Source organism: Aquarana catesbeiana, linkage group LG12 (genome assembly GCF_042186555.1).
Source record: "Aquarana catesbeiana isolate 2022-GZ linkage group LG12, ASM4218655v1, whole genome shotgun sequence".
Lineage (NCBI taxonomy): Eukaryota > Metazoa > Chordata > Amphibia > Anura > Ranidae > Aquarana > Aquarana catesbeiana.
This window is the reverse complement of record NC_133335.1, coordinates 152,649,292-152,667,601: the sequence shown is the minus strand read 5'-3', so window position 1 is coordinate 152,667,601 and position 18,310 is coordinate 152,649,292. Positions and strand designations below refer to the sequence as shown.

At 43.7% G+C, this 18,310-nt stretch overlaps 1 protein-coding gene across 6 annotated transcripts in view; it reads left to right on the top strand.

Annotated features, from left to right (window-relative positions):
• The window catches only part of LOC141113174 (ATP-dependent RNA helicase DHX58-like), a 138,898-nt gene that overhangs the window by 66,739 nt on the left and 53,849 nt on the right, over positions 1-18,310 (top strand). For all 6 annotated transcript variants that reach the window (XM_073606098.1, XM_073606101.1, XM_073606100.1 and 3 more), the window contains 3 exons: positions 5,738-5,994; positions 7,122-7,271; positions 9,844-10,005. In XM_073606098.1, the coding sequence (XP_073462199.1) occupies positions 5,738-5,994; positions 7,122-7,271; positions 9,844-10,005 (569 nt within the window). The remainder of the gene's footprint in view (positions 1-5,737; positions 5,995-7,121; positions 7,272-9,843; positions 10,006-18,310) is intronic.

Here is an 18,310-nt window from a genome sequence, read left to right as displayed (position 1 = left end):
GCAGGTAGTTAATTGCATTCAATTGGACTTGGACAAGTAGAAAACATGAAAGTGGCCACAGCGAACATGTTAATAAAAGCATGTATCCATTTATTGCACAACATAAGTAAACACTTACATTCAAGTAAACAAAGTTCCGCTTGAGCTTGGAACAGAAGAGAGCTGTGTGCATCACAGCCAGTGAACCGGCAAGCGGCTGTCATGCAGAAGATTCTGGACCCGCCAAAGGGATATGAAGACAGCGGCGTCTATGAGCTCCTAGGACCAAGATAGTAGACATGGGGAAGTAAAGGGGCAGATTCAACATGTTTCAGAGGCCCTGCCTCCTTTATCAAATAGTGAAGCAAGATTTTATTTTATACTGATGACTGCAAGCCAATATGGCAGGTGGGAAATGAGAGTGACTTTGACAGGTTTGAAAAGACCAATGAGCTTGCAGGGCAGGATCAGGGATGGACTGGCCATCGGGACTACCGGGAGATTCCCGGTGGGCCGATGGCTCAGTGTGGGCCAGTTTCATTTTCCGCCGCGTCTGCGGTGCGCGGTGATCTACCCGTAAACCGCCAACAGCTGGCGCCTGACGGGTAGATCGAGATTAGCCAGCATGCAGAGTAGCGCAGGGAGCTTCTGTAGTAGTAATTTCTCTCTCGTGTCATCACGTTGCTCCCCGGCGGCCCCTCCTCTCTTCTCGTCTATACCAATTGGCTTGTAAGATCATCTGGTATAGACAAGAAGAAAGGAGGGGCCGCCGGGGAACAGCGTGATGACACGAGAAAGAGAGCTTACTACTACAGAAGCTCCCTGCGCTACTCTGCATGCTGGCTAGTAAGATCCCATAATGTGCCATTTGCCCCACAATGTGCCCCGATGATGTGCCACATAATGTGCCCCGTGCTCTAATGTGCCATGTGCCCTGATGTGCCCCATCATGTGCCCTGATGTGCTATGTGACCCATCATGTGCCCTGATGTGCTATGTGCCCCAATGTGCCCTATCATGTGCCATAATGTGCCCTGATGTGCCCCGAGCCCTGGTGTGCCCCGAGCCCTGATGTGCCACGTGCCCTAATGTGCCATGCAGCCTGATGTGCCCTAATGTGGTATGTGCCGTGATGTGCCCCATAATGTGCCCTGATTTGCCCCATAATGTGCCCCATCATGTGCCCTGATGTGCCCTGTGCCCTGATGTGCCATGTGCCCCGTGCCCTGATGTGCTATGTGCCCTGATGTGCCCCATCATTTGCCCTGATGTGCCATGTGTCCCATGTGCCCTGATGTGCCCCGAGCCCTGATGTGCCATGTGCCCCGTGCCCTGATGTGCCATGTGCCCCGTGCCCTGATGTGCTATGTGCCCTGTGCCCTGATGTACCATGTGGCCTGATGTGCCCCATGCCCTGATGTGCCCCATGCCCTGATGTGCTATGTGCCCCATGCCCTGATGTGCCCCATGCCCTGATGTGCCCGTTCCCTGATGTGCCATGTGCCCTGATATACTATATGCCCTGATGTGCCATGTGCCCTGATGTGCTATGTGCCCTGATGTGCCCCGATGTGCCCTGATGTGCCCCATGCCCTGATGTGCCCCGTGCCCTGATGTGCTGTGCCCCGATGTCCTATGCCCTGATGTGCTTTGTGCCCCGATGTGCTTTGCCCCAATGTCCTGTGCCCTGATGTGCCCCGTGCCCTGATGTGCCCTGATGTCCTGTGCCCCGGTGTGCTGTGCCTCAATGTCGTGTGCCCTGATGTTCTGTGCCCTGATGTGCTGTGCCCTGTACCCTGATGTACTGTGCCCTGATGTGTTGTGCCCTATTAGCTGATGTGCTGGGCTCTGTACCCTGATGTGCTGTGCCCTGATGTACTGTGACCTGTGCCCTGATGTACAGTGACCTGATGTGCTGTACCCTGATGTGCTGTGCCCTGTACCCTGATGTGCTGTGCACTGTACCCTGATATGTTGTGCCCTGTATCCTGATGTGCTGTGCACTGTACCCTGATATGTTGTGCCCTGTATGCTGATGTGCTGTGCACTGTACCCTGATATGTTGTGCCCTGTACGCTGATGTACTGGGCTCTGTACCCTGATATGTTGTGCCCTGTACGCTGATGTACTGGGCTCTGTACCCTGATGTGCTGTGCCCTGTACCCTGATGTGACCTGGTGTGCTGTACCCTGATGTGCTGTACCCTGATGTGTTGTGCCCTGATGTGCTGTGCCCTGTACCCTGATGTGGCCTGATGTGCTGTGCCCTGATGTACCGTGCCCTGGGCCGGTCTGGATGAAGTCCAAAGCCACATTTTTGTCCCAGTCCAGCCCTGGACAGGATAGACACATGACAATCACTGTACATACATACAGTATTTTGTTGAAAATCAACATATAGTATAGGCAATGATATGAGAAACGAAATGAAGATCAATAAAACAGATGGTAATGAGGCAAAACTGACTGAGGGACCAAACTGGTTCTAATTGTCTTTTATTACTATAACACCAGCTAAATATCTGACTTGTCTTTCCACCCATCCCTCTGCTCATCCATCCTGTAGGATATCCTGCTCTCCTGCCCTCCTGGTTGATAAGGCTGCTGGCTATTTCAACAAAGCTTGTTCCATCCATGCACCTGACTCTTCAGATTACTTTTTGGACTTGGACAAGTAGTGAAATGTCTTTAACCACTTCAGCCCCAGAAGGATTTGCCCCCTTCCTGACCAGGCTTTTTTTTTTTTGATACGGCGCTTTAACTGACAATTGTCGTGCAACGCTGTACCTAAACAAAATTTATGTCCTTTTTTGCCCACAAATAGCTTTCTTTTGGTGGTATTTGATCACCTCTACCATTTTTATTTTTTGTGCTATAAACAAAAAAAAGCGACAATTTTGAAAAAAACACAATATTTTGTACTTTTTGCTATAATAAATATCCCAAAAAAACATTTCTTCATCAGGTTAGGCCAATATGTATTCTTATACATAGTTTTTGGAAAAAAATCACAATAAGTGTATATTTATTGGTTTGCGCAAAAGTTATAGCGTCTACAAAATAGGGGATAGATTTATGGCATTTTTAGTATTATTATTTCTTTTACTAGTAATGGTGGTAGTCTGCGATTTTTATCGGGACTGCAACATTGCGACGGACACATCGGACACTTTTGACACTTTTTTGGGACCAGTGACATTAATACAGCGATCAGAGCTAAAAATAGCCACTAATTACTGTATAAATGTAACTGGCAGGCAAGGGGTTAACTCTAGGGGGCAATCAAGGAGTTAACTGTGTTCCCTATGTGTGTTTTTAACTGTGGGGGGAATGTGGCTGACTAGAGGAGGAGAGAGATCGTTGTTCCTACTTAGTAGGAACACACAATCTCTTTCCTCTCCCCTGACAGAACTGGGATTTGTGTGCTTACACACAGATCCCAGTTCTCACTCTGTCACGAGCGATCGCGGGTGCCCGGCAGTCATCGCGCCTACCAGGCACGTGCATCGGCTCTGGGGACACGCTGCGGGCGCGTGCCTCTGGCGGTGTGCGCGCGCCTGCTACAGCATCTTAAAGAGCCGACGTACAGCTACGACAGCTCGCGCAACTGTGCCAACCTGCCGCAGTATAACTGCGGCGGCTGGTCAGGAAGTGGTTAACATGTTAGAACAAGTATCTTACGCAGTCCCAATTAAGCTGACCACAGATGGATTAAAATTCAATCAGGGAATGGCCATTTTTGTTCGATCATTTGATCGTCTTCTGTCAAAGGGATATGTTGAAAAAAGGAGGTGGGTTAGGGAAATTACTTCGTCCACCTCGCTTGTGTGTATAGAGGAATTAGTTAGATTTGTTTTGTTCAGTCCGCTGGCCAGCCCAAAGTGATTGTACAGCTTTAATTTTTTTTCGTTGAAATAATAAACATGTTTTACTTACCTGCTCTGTGCAGTGGTTTTGTAAAGAGCAGCCCAGATCCTCCTCTTCTCGGGTCCAACGCTGGCGCTCCTGGCTCCTCCCTTCTGTCGGGTGCCCCTCACAGCAAACAGCTTGCTATGGGGGCCACCGAGCCAAGCCGCTGCTCTGTGAGTCCATTTACCCATGGAGCCATGATACGGCTCGCCCCCTCCATCTCCTGATTGGCTCACTGGCTGTGGCAGCGGGAGCCATTGCCAATAGCCAATCAGGAGTGCGAGTTCCCAGAGAGGGAAGGCTCTCGTGGACATCACTGGATCGGGGGGGGCTTGGGCAAGTATTAGTTGGGGCTGCTGCACACAGAAGGTTTTTACCTTCATGCATAGAAGTCTCTTACAAGACTGTAAAACTGGGCACGACCAGACCACATGAAAGAAGGTCCCCACCGACTGTCTGCATTTAGGACAAGTATCATCCAGTCCTGGGTAGATAGTGGAAAGTCTATGCGGGGTGTAGTACACCCTATGTAGAAACTTCAACTGCACAAACCTGTCTCTAGCTGAAATCATAAATGGAAAGCATTGCTGCAGTTCCTCTGACCAGTCCTCCTCAGTCAGAGCCGGAATGTCCAGCTGCCATTTAGTGAACAGTGGGAGCATTTTAGAGGTGTCCTTGCAGGTAAGTCTTAAGTATATAGAGGACAGCGTACGGTCTGTATTAGTGGCCCTCAGCAGGGATTCAACCGAATGAACCACTAGTTCTACCCCATCAGGGAATTGCGCTCGGGCAGCATGCCTAAGTTGTAAAAACCTGAAGAACATCCATGAGGGGAGGTGGTATTTGCTCTTCAGCTCTGCAAACGAGAGGAGGTGACCCTCTTTATAAATATTGCGCAGTGTCCGGACCTCGCACCTGGCCCAAGCCTGAGGGTCTGGGACAGATTGGAAGTGCGGCATTGTTGGATTACCCCACAATGGAGTATATGGAGAGACACTATTTCTGTTATTAAAATAGTGGGATACTTGTTGCCATACCTTTACTGTCGTTTTCATAGGTGTTGTGACTTTCATAGGTGTTGTGACTTGGGGCTGTACCTCGGACCCCTGTACACCAAGTTACTGAGTTCAGAGTATGAGCCAAGAATCGCTGCTTCTAGATTGACCGCTGGATTAGTTTTGTCTTGAGTAAACCACCAGCGCACCGAGACCAGCACCGCTGCCCAATAGTATTTCTTAAAATTTGGTAGAGAGAGGCCTCCCTCAGAAAGTGATAATTGTAATGTTTGTTTAGCTACCCTGGGTGTAGCCCCTGCCCATATAAAGGAGGTAATAGCTTGGTCCAATTTTACAAAGAATGAGTTTGGGATGGGAACCGGAGTATGACAAAAGGCATATAGGAATTTAGGAAGGAAGGACATTTTAATTAGATTCACTCTCCCGACCGGTGTCAGTGGCAGTGTCTTCTAGACCGAGCTACGCTGGAGAAATTGTTGGAGGATGGGGTATATATTATCCACTAGGTACCTTTGTGGTTCAGATTGTATATGAATGCCTAGATATTTGAACCTTGTCACTCTTTTGAGAGGGAGGGGTGGGCCTGCTGGTGGAGGAGCATCTGTCAGAGGGAACAGGAGGGATTTCTCCCAGTTCACCCTGATCCCAGAAAACAGCCCAAATCGGTCAATAATAGATAGAGCAACCCTTAGCGACTGTTGGGCGTCACGGAGATATAGCAGCATATCATCCGCATAGAGAGAAACTTTTTCAATCAGAGGAGGAATCAAAATACCCCCCACTTCCGTAGATTCTTGGCTCATTTTTAGTCCTTTATTTATTTTGCTTTTACAGATAACAGTGACCACCTTCTAGAACTGAGCAGAGACCAGAACAATGAAAATCCCAAGCTAAAGAGGCTTGAAGAAATTCTCAAGGAGCACTTCCAGTCCTCGCTGTGTTCCCGTGGGATCATCTTCACTCGCACTCGGCAAAGTACCCACTCCTTGCACAACTGGATCACTAGCAATTCCACTCTCAAGGAACGGAATATAAAGAGTGCACCACTAACTGGAGCTGGCTTCAGCAATCAGACCAAGCACATGACACAGGTATTGAAGTAGTTATGTCTGCTAGCAGAAACTGACTGCATTGCTCCCTTAACAATTACAAGAAAAAGAAAAATAATGTTGGCAGTCTTTGTTAACTGTAGGACTAAGGAGCACATGACTAAGAAATTATAAACAAAAGACAAATATGTTTATTGTTTCAGAACTAACACATTGCCTTGGTCCAAAAAAGACATGGGTCTGTTTATGAAAAACATTCATTGAAATGTGTGCAATACGTTTTCACCATATGATCTTCAGCTTCATCTAATAGCCATAATGCAGTATTTTCCTGAACTACCCCAATTTAGAAAATACAGCGTTATGGCCACTATATGGAGCTGGCGATCACAGGAAGTAAACAGTGATTATTTGTAACAGCTGTGTGCTTAAAGTGATTCTAAGGGATTTTTTTTTTCAAATAACAAACATGTTATACTTACCTGCTCTGTGCAATGGTTTTGCACAGAGCAGCCTTGATCCTCTTATTTTTGGGTCCCCCGTCGGTGGTCTTGGCTCCTTCCCCTGCCAAGTACCCCAAATAGCAAGCCTCTTGCTATGGGGGAACTCAAGCAGTCTCGCTCCCAAGCCACGCTCTGTGTGGCCATTCACAAACAGCACGGCTCAGCCCCACCCTCCGCTCTCTCGTTATTGGCTCACTGCATGTGATTGACAGCAGCAGGAGCCAATGGCTCCCGCTTCTGTGTTAGCCAATAAGGAGAGAGAGACCCGGGAAAACTACTGCTCTTATGCACATCACTGGATCGAGATGGGGCTCAGGTAAGCATTAGGGGTGTGGGGGCTGCATGCAAAAGGTTTTTTACCTTAATGCATAGAATGCATTAAGGTAAAAAATAAAGAAAAATTGAGCCTCTAGAACTACTTTCAGACATTCACACAGAATATTTTTATAGACAGATCCATTGACTAGTTCTGTAGCGTTATTACCTAAAGTGATTTGGCATCATCATAGTAATGTAATCAGATCATCATGTTAATGTGTTAGTCCAGCGTCTTCATGCTGATATTGTCTTACAATTCAAACACTTTAACTCTTAATCCCAGGGCTAAATCAATTTACATTGCCTTTGGTTAAAGTAATATTTTATATTCATAATCTGTGTTCACAGAATGAGCAACAGGAAGTCATTGAAAATTTTCGTAAAGGCTCGCTAAACCTGCTTATTTCGACCAGCGTTGCAGAGGAGGGCCTTAATATCCCAGAATGTAATATTGTTGTGCGTTATGGTCTTATGACTAACGAAATAGCAATGGTGCAGGTAAGATATCACTGCAGCAGGTGTGATGTAGAAAATGGTGAATCTCTAGAGAAGATTCCAAAAAAAGCGCGCAAGCTCAGGTCAAATATGTTTGTAAAATTCAAAAAAATACAATTTTTCATTTAATATCCTTAAAATAATCAAACTAATAATAATAAATAAACAAAGCCTCATTCGCTGATTAAATCATTTTCAAACAATTAATTGAAACAGAAAACAAAGAACAAACGAAAAACACTCACTGTGTTCATTCAGAAAAGGAAGTTCCATTTTATTGGTAAACATGACATATTTACAGGCCCCTTCCCTCGGTCTCCATCCTGAAATGATCCCCAGCAACAGCCAGCGTAGGGGAGAGGAGGCGGAGCTTGGGGGACCAAGGGAGCATATAGGGGGCCTGGGCAGCAGAAGGAAGAGGATCCTGGACAGAAGGGGCAAGGGCACTGATCCCCAATAGCTCACCCCTGCAGCAGCTAAAAGCCGGTGGAAAGGAGAGGAAGAGAAACCGGCTTTCGGCTGCTGCAGGGGGAGCTACAAGAGATCAGTTCCAGTAAATGCCACCACCCCTTCTTCTTCTTGTCAGCTACCTGGCCCCCTCTTTTAAACTGAGGGGGCCAGGGCCCTGTACAGGGGGACCCGTGGCACCCCTATATCAGTGGTCCTGGCGGTGAGCCTCTTATCACGTGGGAATAAGTGCTGTGTCAACAGTGATTTGGGGGAGCCCATCCACAATCATTCTATGCCGCGTATTGTTATCAGTACTTTATGTATACTCTTTGCATGCATACACTTAGCTTGGTTTGATCAGCCCGTAATGACCATATTGCATGTCCTCATTTCATGCAGTGTATTGTCATCAGTATATGTCATGCATGCAAAATGGGTTTGAGTAGACTGCAAGTATTATATTGACTGTTTCCATTCTAGACAATTTAACGTGGCCCCTGTTACATTGTGGACAATCAGATTACCTCATCTGTTCATAGGGATTTAAGTGTAGAGGTGATCAGACCTGATTTTGCACTGGGACTGGGTGCAATACAGCTCAACCCATTGTGGTCCATACAGGGTTCTCCTGTGGCCGTCAGGTCTTTATGGTCTTAAAGGGGGTGGGGTTACTAAAGGGTATTGTCCAAGGGGTGGGTTTGGGTGAAGTTGGGTTAAGGGGAGAGAGTTTAGGTTTTTATCATGGGTGTGGAGGAGGGGGTGGTTAGGAGGGGATACTGAGTTGTGATTCATATTTTGTATTCTGCATTTTGTAATAAATTTTGCGGTAGCCATAAGTTGGTGTCATTGTCCAAATGTATTTTTCTTGGTTGAGCTATAGTTATTTTTGGTGACACCCACCATAACTTTGGTTAGGCACTGCTATTTCACGTGGGGCATCCGGGGACCACTTTTTTGTTCTAGTTTAATTGTCCATTTAGACCTACTTCCGGGATCCGGTCCCCTAAAAAAACAAAACAAAAGGAAGGGAATCCATCCCCTTCCATTTAGGCAGATTGGATCAGAGGATAGTCAGGAGTAAAAAGACAGCAGAGTCTGTTTACTCCCAACTACCCATAGAGCACAGAGGTGTTCTGTCCTTGTCCTCTGCAAAAACTGAGCGGACGCTGATGTGTCATTGGCCCACTCTGGTCCGATCAGCAGGGGGTCTGTAAGCTGATCCCTTGCTAATCAGAACATAATCTGCCCCATGTGAAAGGGGTCTAATTCTTTTATTCCCATCTATACATTGTGAGCTAAGGTAGCAATGGCCCTAGGAGTCAAACAGTGACAATGATACATGTTTCTTTTCTCCTCATTGCTCCAATGGAAGCATCATTGTAATAAGTTCATGAAAGTGTTTTTTCATGTTTAAAAAATAGACGTGTGGATGTGGAAGGTTAAGCAGTGACATGTTGGGTTGATATGTAGAACTCATAGGGGATTGTGGTGGATGCAGTGACTGGCTAAATTAATTTTAGTAGAATAGTACTTACGTCAAAATTCTAGCTTTTATGAACAGAGTTACTTTATAAGAAAATTTAGTGTTAGGTGAAATTCAGTGTGTTAGATTATTCTATTATTCTGTCCAATCATGCTACTTAAAAACTAAGGGACATATTTGAACACAACCAAATGTTATATGCCTTCTTTAAGTGAAAATGCATGTCAAAATGATCAGTAGATGCAGAAATATTGGCAACTGAATTGACCTTTTTCTTGTAAAACTTGATCTTGACCCCACCTTCTTCTATTCCCAAGTATCCCTACTGGCAACTGAGGCCCCCATACCATTAAAACACATATAGGGGATCAACAGGTAGGTAGAGGCAAGGTCAACTATTAAAGGAGACTGAGATTTTCATATAACTCTAATTACAGATTTGTCTGGATCTATTGGTAACCCATGCTTAGGCATTTTTACATGTGCTCAGTCTGAAATGGCCCATGCAGGATGGGAATATGGCAACAGAAGATTCATGTTTTTTTCTCTAATAGACAACAGAAATAGGCAATATTGCTGTTAGAAAATGGAGGTGCTACAAATGATGCATTCTGGGTATAATACTACTGTGCATTTCTTTAGGCTAGAGGCAGAGCTCGGGCTGAGGACAGTTGTTATTCATTTCTGGCCAAATCTGGAGGAAAGGAGAGCCGAAGAGAGAGGACCAATGAATCCTTGGAGGATCTGATGAAAAGGGCCATTGAGCATGTGCAAAAAATACCAGAGAAAGAATATAACGCAAAGGTGAGTGATGATACCAGAAATCCATGTTTCTGTCATTTTCTCTTCCAATCCAAAACAAAAAGTACTTTATATGTAACGGGGGAGTAATGAAATGCTGCTCTACACTATGTTATGTGGCTTCGGTAAGACTGTCTCCTACATCTATAAGAGCAGATTATTCCAGTCCTTCATAGAAAGGTAGCAGAGTCTGAAATAAACAATAGGGGGAAGAGTAGGGTTGCCACCATTTCTTCAATCCAAAACTTTAGCGTCAGATGGCAATTTTTTTTTAGTAGTATACACTATAGGGTTGTAAAAGACCCATTGAGAGCAATTCCTGCGGTGCACTATGTGTGCCGCGGCAAACAGTAGGTGTGGCCAAATTGTGATAACAGTGGGAGGGAGCATTCTTGTACCCATAAAATATGCTTTCCTTGCTGTGCCAAAAGTAAGAGTCTCGCAGACATGCATAAACCTCAGCACAATAATTTTTAAAAATAAACTTCTTCCATTACACTTGATTTTCCGTACACTGAAAATAGTCAGAAAAAACATTTTATCTGAGCCTACCTTAAGGAAGATCTTCATTAAAATAGTCATGGACTGCTAGGCAACCAGCAACTCTTAAGACAATAAACACTTTGGTGAGAAGTATATAATATATAATATAGTATATATACAGTGTGGAAAGTATTCAGACCCCCTTAAGTTTTTCACTCTTTGTTATATTGCAGCCATTTGCTAAAATCATTTAAGTTCATTTTTTTCCTCATTAATGTACACAGAGCACCCCATATTGACAGAAAAACACAGAATTGTTGACATTTTTGCAGATTTATTAAAAAAGAAAAACTGAAATATCACATGGTCCTAAGTAATCAGACCCTTTGCTCAGTATTTAGTAGAAGCACCCTTTTGATCTAATACAGCCATGAGTCCTTTTGGGAAAGATGCAACAAGTTTTTCACACCTGGATTTGGGGATCCTCTGCCATTCCTCCTTGCAGATCCTCTCCAGTTCTGTCAGGTTGGATGGTAAACGTTGGTGGACAGCCATTTTTAGGTTTCTCCAGAGATGCTCAATTGGGTTTAAGTCAGGGCTCTGGCTGGGCCATTCAAGAACAGAGTTGTTGTGAAGCCACTCTTTCGTTATTTTAGCTGTGTGCTTAGGGTCATTGTCTTGTTGGAAGGTGAACCTTCGGCCCAGTCTGAGATCCTGAGCACTCTGGAGAAGGTTTTCGTCCAGGATATCCCTGTACTTGGCCGCATTCATATTTCCCTCGATTGCAACAAGTCGTCCTGCCCCTGCAGCTGAAAAACACCCCCACGGCATGATGCTGCCACCACCATGCTTCACTGTTGGGACTGTATTGGACAGGTGATAAGCAGTGCCTGGTTTTCTCCACACATACCGCTTAGAATTAAGGCCTATCTTGGTCTCATCAGACCAAAGAATCTTATTTCTCACCAACTTGGAGTCCTTCAGGTGTTTTTTTAGCAAACTCCATGCGGGCTTTCATGTGTCTTGCACTGAGGAGAGGCTTCCGTCGGGCCACTCTGCCATAAGGCCCCGACTGGTGGAGGGCTGCAGTGATGGTTGACTTTCTACAACTTTCTCCCATCTCCTGACTACATCTCTGGAGCTCAGCCACAGTGATCTTTGGGTTCTTCTTTACCTCTCTCACCAAGGCTCTTCTCCCCCGATAGCTCAGTTTGGCCGGACGGCCAGCTCTAGGAAGGTTTCTGGTCGCCCCAAACGTCTTCCATTTAAGGATTATGGAGGCCACTGTGCTCTTAGGAACCTTAAGTGCAGCAGAATTATTTTTGTAACCTTGGCCAGATCTGTGCCTTGCCACATTTCTGTCTCTGAGCTCATCAAGCAGTTCCTTTGACCTCATGATTCTCATTTGCTCTGACATGCACTGTGAGCTGTAAGGTCTTATATAGACAGGTGTGTGGCTTTCCTAATCAAGTCCAATCAGTATAATCAAACACAGCTGGACTCCAATGACGGTGTAGAACCATCTCAAGGATGATCAGAAGAAATGGACAGCACCACAGAGTTAAGTATATGAGTGTCACAGCAAAGGGTCTGAATACTTAGGACCATGTGATATTTCAGTTTTTCTTTTTTTAATAAATCTGCAAAAATGTCAACAATTCTGTGTTTTTCTGTCAATATGGGGTGCTGTGTGTACATTAATGAGGAAAAAAATGATTTTAGCAAAAGACTGCAATATAACAAAGAGTGAAAAATTGAAGGGGGTCTGAATACTTTCCATCCCCACTGTATATTGAGCAGGAGTCTGTAATATCCAGAGTGTAAGGGGTCAGAGGTATGTAATGCAAGAGTGCAAAGGTCAAGAATATGTAACACACAGAGTTTAGAGGTCAGGGTGTGTAATGCATAGTTCTCCAGCTCTATTTAATGTCCATTGAGAACACAAATGGGAGATGCCTTACACTTTGATTCCTTGGACACAGGCATCACAGGACAGATAACTAAAAAGTAGGCCTATTCCAGCAAATCTGAGACAGTTGGCAAGTATGCACAGAGAAATTTGACAGAGTGGTTAAGATAGGAATCTAAAAGCTAACTTAACCTCTTGCCACCTACATAATGTCTATGGGCGGCAAATGTCCCAGCACAGAGACCGAGATGTCAAAGACAGCTCTCGGTCTGTACTACCCTGTTTCCCTGAAAATAAGACCTAGCGTGATTGTGGGTGATGGCTGCAATATAAGCCCTATCCCCCAAATAAGCCCTAGTTAAAGTCCTTGTAGGTCTTATTTTCAGGGTAGGGCTTATTTTCGGGGAAACCAGGTAGGGCTTATTTGGGTGGTAGGGCTTATATTGCAGCCATCACCGACAATCACGCTAGGTCTTATTTTCGGGGAAACAGGGTAATGATCAGGAACCAGTGGAATCGGCTCCAGATTGTGTGACCACTGCAACAGTCAATAACATTGGTCACATGACTTGGCAGACAAGCATACAAACCCAGGTTAAAGGGACACTAGGGCAGGCAGGAAGGGGTTAAAAATGAGGCTAGTTTCACATCTGTGTGGATGTAGAAGTGTGTGAAAATCGCACCCCTTCCCACACTTGCATAAATTACACGCTGCTTTAAGAAAACACGTGGTGGTGCCATTAACTCTTAATGGCACCCCCATGCACTGAAAAATATGGTGCGGTTTCCACTTGATGAGGGACTTTCCCTGAGTAAATATAGTGCAATCCACTATCCCTCTCATTGACAAATTGTACATACTCCTGTGGATAGCATCTAGCAGGAATGGCAGCTCTCTCAGAAATGTGCCTTTCTGAGAGAGCTGCTCCACCTAGCTCCCCAGCCTTGCCCCACTCCCCCCCCACCCCACCCCCCGCTGTACAACATTCAAGGATGACACTGCACGCTGCAGGGAGAGGTTGTCAGTATCACTCTGCCCGAAACACTGGTGACACAGGTGCAGCGGTTTAGTGATCCTTACTCCATACTTTCTGGATCATATCACAGGAAAAAGTGATGTCAATACATAAAGCAAGTATGCTTGGGAAGCCAAAGTCCGGGTCCATAATGTGTCCGCCTTTCATGTGGACTGAAAACTGGACACATGATTCAAAACCCAGACTGTGTGGGTAAATCCCGGATAGGTTTCAACTCTAGGGAAGAAAATCTAAATCCTGTGCTCAATAGTGCTACAATATAATTAAATCAAATGTTGACAGCTGCACTCACTGTTATCCACATATCAAATAGTATAAACCAAATAAAACCATATAGTTACATTGTTAGTCTTGTGGAAAAAAGACACACGTTAATTTAGTTCAACCAATAGAAGGAACAAATTTATAAAATCCTATATACACAATCCAATTCCCATAATTGATCCAGGAGGTATGGCAAAAAAAAACAAAGCATGATCCAATTTGCTCCAGCGGGGGAAAATATTCTTCCTGATCCCCCAAGAAGCAATTGGATATTCCTTGGATTAACTTTACCTAAAGTCCATCAAGTCTAACCTATGGGTGTGATTATATGTCAGTATTACATTGTATGTCCCTGTATGTCGCGTCGTTCAGGTGCTTATCTAATAGTTTATTGAAACTATCGATGCTCCCCGCTGAGACCACTGCCTATGGAAGGGAATTCCACATCATTTCTAGTTGGGGCCTCTATAAACTGTACCATAAAATTGTCTTGTAATAAGTTTATAAGTTGTTGCCCTTTAACTATCCCTGCAGTGCCATTACTTAGTCAGTTTCTGGGTAGTTAAAATCCCCTATTATTATCACTGTCCCAACCCTTGCAGGCCTTTCTATCTGTGCAAGGAGCTGAGTCTCCATCTCCTCATTAATACTGGGAGGTCTATAACAAACTCCAATAACTACTTTTGTAGTACGCACACCCATGTGCAGTTCCACCCATAATTGTTTTTTTTTTTTGGTGTTGGTGAAGAACATTTAGGTGGGGGGGTTTCCAAATACAGTCAGTATGAAGGAGCCCAAATAGGGGATCAGAGTACGGCAAATACAAGACCAGAGGGAAAGAGTCAAGATGACTAAGAAAAGAATAGGTAGTAAATAGTTTGATAATGATTCCCCTGGTCAGGACATTATTGTTTTGTGACTATCTCCTTTTTTGTTGTCTGTGATATTATGGAATGTTGTTTCCTAAATAAAATAAAAGATTTAAATTTATAAGTCTTGGAGAGCAGCCTCATCTTTGGAAAATGTGCTCACTTAAAGTTAAATGTTTTTATCTTTCCAGTATGTGCTTGTTGCTTACAGCTAACACCTAACACCTAAGATTAAATGAAATAATGTTATGGTCACTGCTACCCAGATGTTTTTTTATATGAACATTAGTAATAAGCTCTGCATAGTTTGAGATTACCAGGTCCAGCAGAACAGCATTCCTACTCTATGAAATAAAAGAAATATGTGGCGCTAACTAGAATGTAAAAGTAAATCAAATATCACAAAAATAATGTGACTAAATTGTGTAGCTAATGACAATTCTTGAATGTGACATCAAGTGGCTAACAGGATAATGACGTGTAGAAATAACATTCAATAAATCCAATAAACCTCATAAAGTGCATAAAAGTGAAAAAATAAAAAAAAAAATAAAAAAATCGCATAAAGTGAAAAAAGTCGCAATAATAAAAAATTGCATAAATAAGTCCAAAAATGTAGAAATGCAGTCAGTGAATCCAATAAAACTCATGAGGCACATAAAAATGAAGAAAATCAGATATTATGAAAAAGTGCAAAAAAGTGCAAGAAAACCGCTAATTCAATAAATAAAGGTGCATAGTCCAACAAGTGCAATCGTCATATAACAGTTCATGCAAAAAAACATGCATGCAAGTGTATGTGCAGAGAATGATCGGTTTCAAATTCCTCCAATCACCGACAATCCGTGGTGCGCCACACGATTCCCCCAGCCTCTCACCTCTATTAAAGACCCCTACGGGTCAAGTCAAGCCTGCAGTCTGAAAGCAGATGTGATCCAATAATCGATCAATCTCCTCCAATCGTCCCAGTCTCTGATGGAAGGCTTCAGGCTTGGCAAGTAAGATGGGGGCATGCAATATAAAGGAATAACCCCATTGCGTAGTAATCCAACACAGTTTTATTAAAACACAACGTAGTAACTTACATTAAAAAATTGGATAAACAGCACAGGACAGAGTACTTCCGGTCTCGGCCGTGACCCAGAAGTGACAACACCTGACTCCTCTCTGACGCGTTGTGTCACTGCTCACGTGACTTCATCATTGATCTTTCATCTTTGATGAAGTCACGTGAGCAGTTCCCTGTGAACTCCAAAAAAGCTTCCAGCGTACCTTCACCTGTGTGTTCAGGGTACTCTTGGTGAGTTCTACAGTGTCCCTACACTCCTGTCTTCCAGTTCTCCCAGAATCTCTCTCAACAACTCCAGTGTTGGAGGAAACTCACACTCCAGTGTACCTGTGTTCCCAGAACCCCAGTTCTGCAATTAATGCACACTCCTGTGTACCTGTATTACCAGAACACCAGTACTGTAAGAGCCTCTCACACTTGAGTTCTTATGTTTCCAAGAGAGTTCTCTGTCCATGAGTGAGTTTCTTGTTCCTGTGACTCAAGCACCCCCAGTACCTTAAGAGACTTCTGCACCCTTATGTATCCTGTAATCCCAGCACCCCAGTGTTCCAGTGACTTTCTTCTGTGTTCCTAAGGTGACTATCTCTCCAACCTTCCCAGTGCCTCTGGTGACCTCACTACTTCCTGTGTCAGTTGCTGTCAGCACAGGTGTCTCTGATGGCTGCAACCTGGATGCCGTCCTGCGGCAAAGTCCATTACGCCTTGGGAGGTGCACTGTTGATTCCCAGGTGGCTCCTCAGACTCTGTGTGTGTGTATATACAAAGCGCAAATCAATATGAGTTCAAACAGGTAAAAATTAATATATAAACTGCACACCATATTGAAATATATAAATTAATAAATAAATGTCCATGTGTATTCAGTGCCAATCATGGATATCGGTAATGTTCAGCGCTTTATTTTCCTTACATCAGGGCGGAAAGGATTAAAATAGCCTCTTACCAGATGAGATGGATCCCAAGTTATGGGGATCAAACACGATAATAAGGAACAGTAGTTCCTCGCTTAGGAAAAAAGAGGAGAAAAAAGAACTGCAGCCCCCCTGACACAGAATATCACTTAGGTGAAATTCAAATCAACAAAAGTTCTAAAATAAGGGAATTGGCGCTGTTCGGCTATATGTGCATTGGATATTGTTCATGTATAAATACATATAAAAAAATTATATATTAAGTGCAACAAATGTGGTGAAAAAAGGGAGCTAAAAATAAGTGAAAAGCTCCTGCAACCATATCCTATACAATAAAGTGCAAGGTGCTAAAACAAATATACCCAAAACTGTCTATAAAATTGAAAATCTGCAAACATTCCAAATTAGTGATGAAAAGAAAAAAATTTTTGGTACAAACTTGTTAAAAACAATCTAAACCATTACAATAAAGTCCCCAGCGTTAATATGTGGAAAGTCCAATTCATAAACCAAGTGATAAAAATATATAGAAGTGATAAAAATGTGCTGAAAAAATATTATTATATAATGAAAACAATGTCCAAAAAATTTGTGTTCAGAAAAAATTCTTTTGATGTGTCCCTCCAATAGAAAGGCGGTACTCTCAGTGTAGCAAGTGTTCCCCGTCTTCCACTGCACCCCCACTCGTGCCCTCACTCACCGGACTGCAGGGGTAAAAGGCATGCAGACAAAATCCAGCGATGATGAACCTTGGTAATGGTCCTCAGCCCAGTGGTAGTCTTTCCCTTCTCTGATGTTGCGGTGTTCCCAGCATTAAACATCCATATGCAGCAAAAAAGAAATTGATCTCATAGCGTGAATCCGAAAAAAATATATGGATTTATTATTGCATATATAGCACATATAAGATTCAAAAAGGGAGAAACTTCATGGTGCAGTAGAAAATGGATGTTTTATTTTCAAATGTCATTGCACTTCACAGATAAACAAAGAAAATCCAAATGAACACAGCCGCAGAAATTCCCTGCAGGCTGGAACGTGGTGACTGATTACTGCTCCACCCGACGCGTTTCCCTTTAAGAAGTATCGACTGGGAACAGAATATTTAGATTTTTGAGTTGCTGCACCTATCAATGTTTCTTTCTCATTTTATACACAGATTATATCAATTAGTTTTCACTATTATCTTTTTAGGGTAAGCGCAGGATATTAAAACTTATATATTTATCCTCAGACTCTGTGCCTAGGCCCCTTTTTGGGGCTTGCACCCTCACCAATGTTGCAGACAGCACAGAGGGTCTACAACTCTGGTCATATGTGACACAAGTCTAGAGATGCAAAACCTGCATGAAGTATGTCAAATGTAGATCAAAAGGAGGTCAACTCCAGGTCAAAAAAAGGTTAATTGCAGGTCAAATGTGCCTGTCAGTGAATTCCGAATGATTTAAAAAGTGTCTCAAACTAATGTCAAACTAATGTAGTTAACAAAAGCCCTAAAACAACAAAGTTATAAAGTAAAATTAGAGCTTCCCCCACCACTGCCTCTGTTCCAATGGCAATGATTAGAACCATGTCTTCTTTCTTATCTCATCAGCTGTACCTCTAAGAAAGCGAGGTGAGGACACATGTGAGGCATGTTCCCTGATCTCTTTGCAACTTTTTTCAGCACTTTTGGTTTTTATGCTTATTGCATACTCAAGTGATGGAGGAGAAGGTGATCGGGGACACTGTGTACCACCGGCCACATCTTGACTATACAGTGAAAA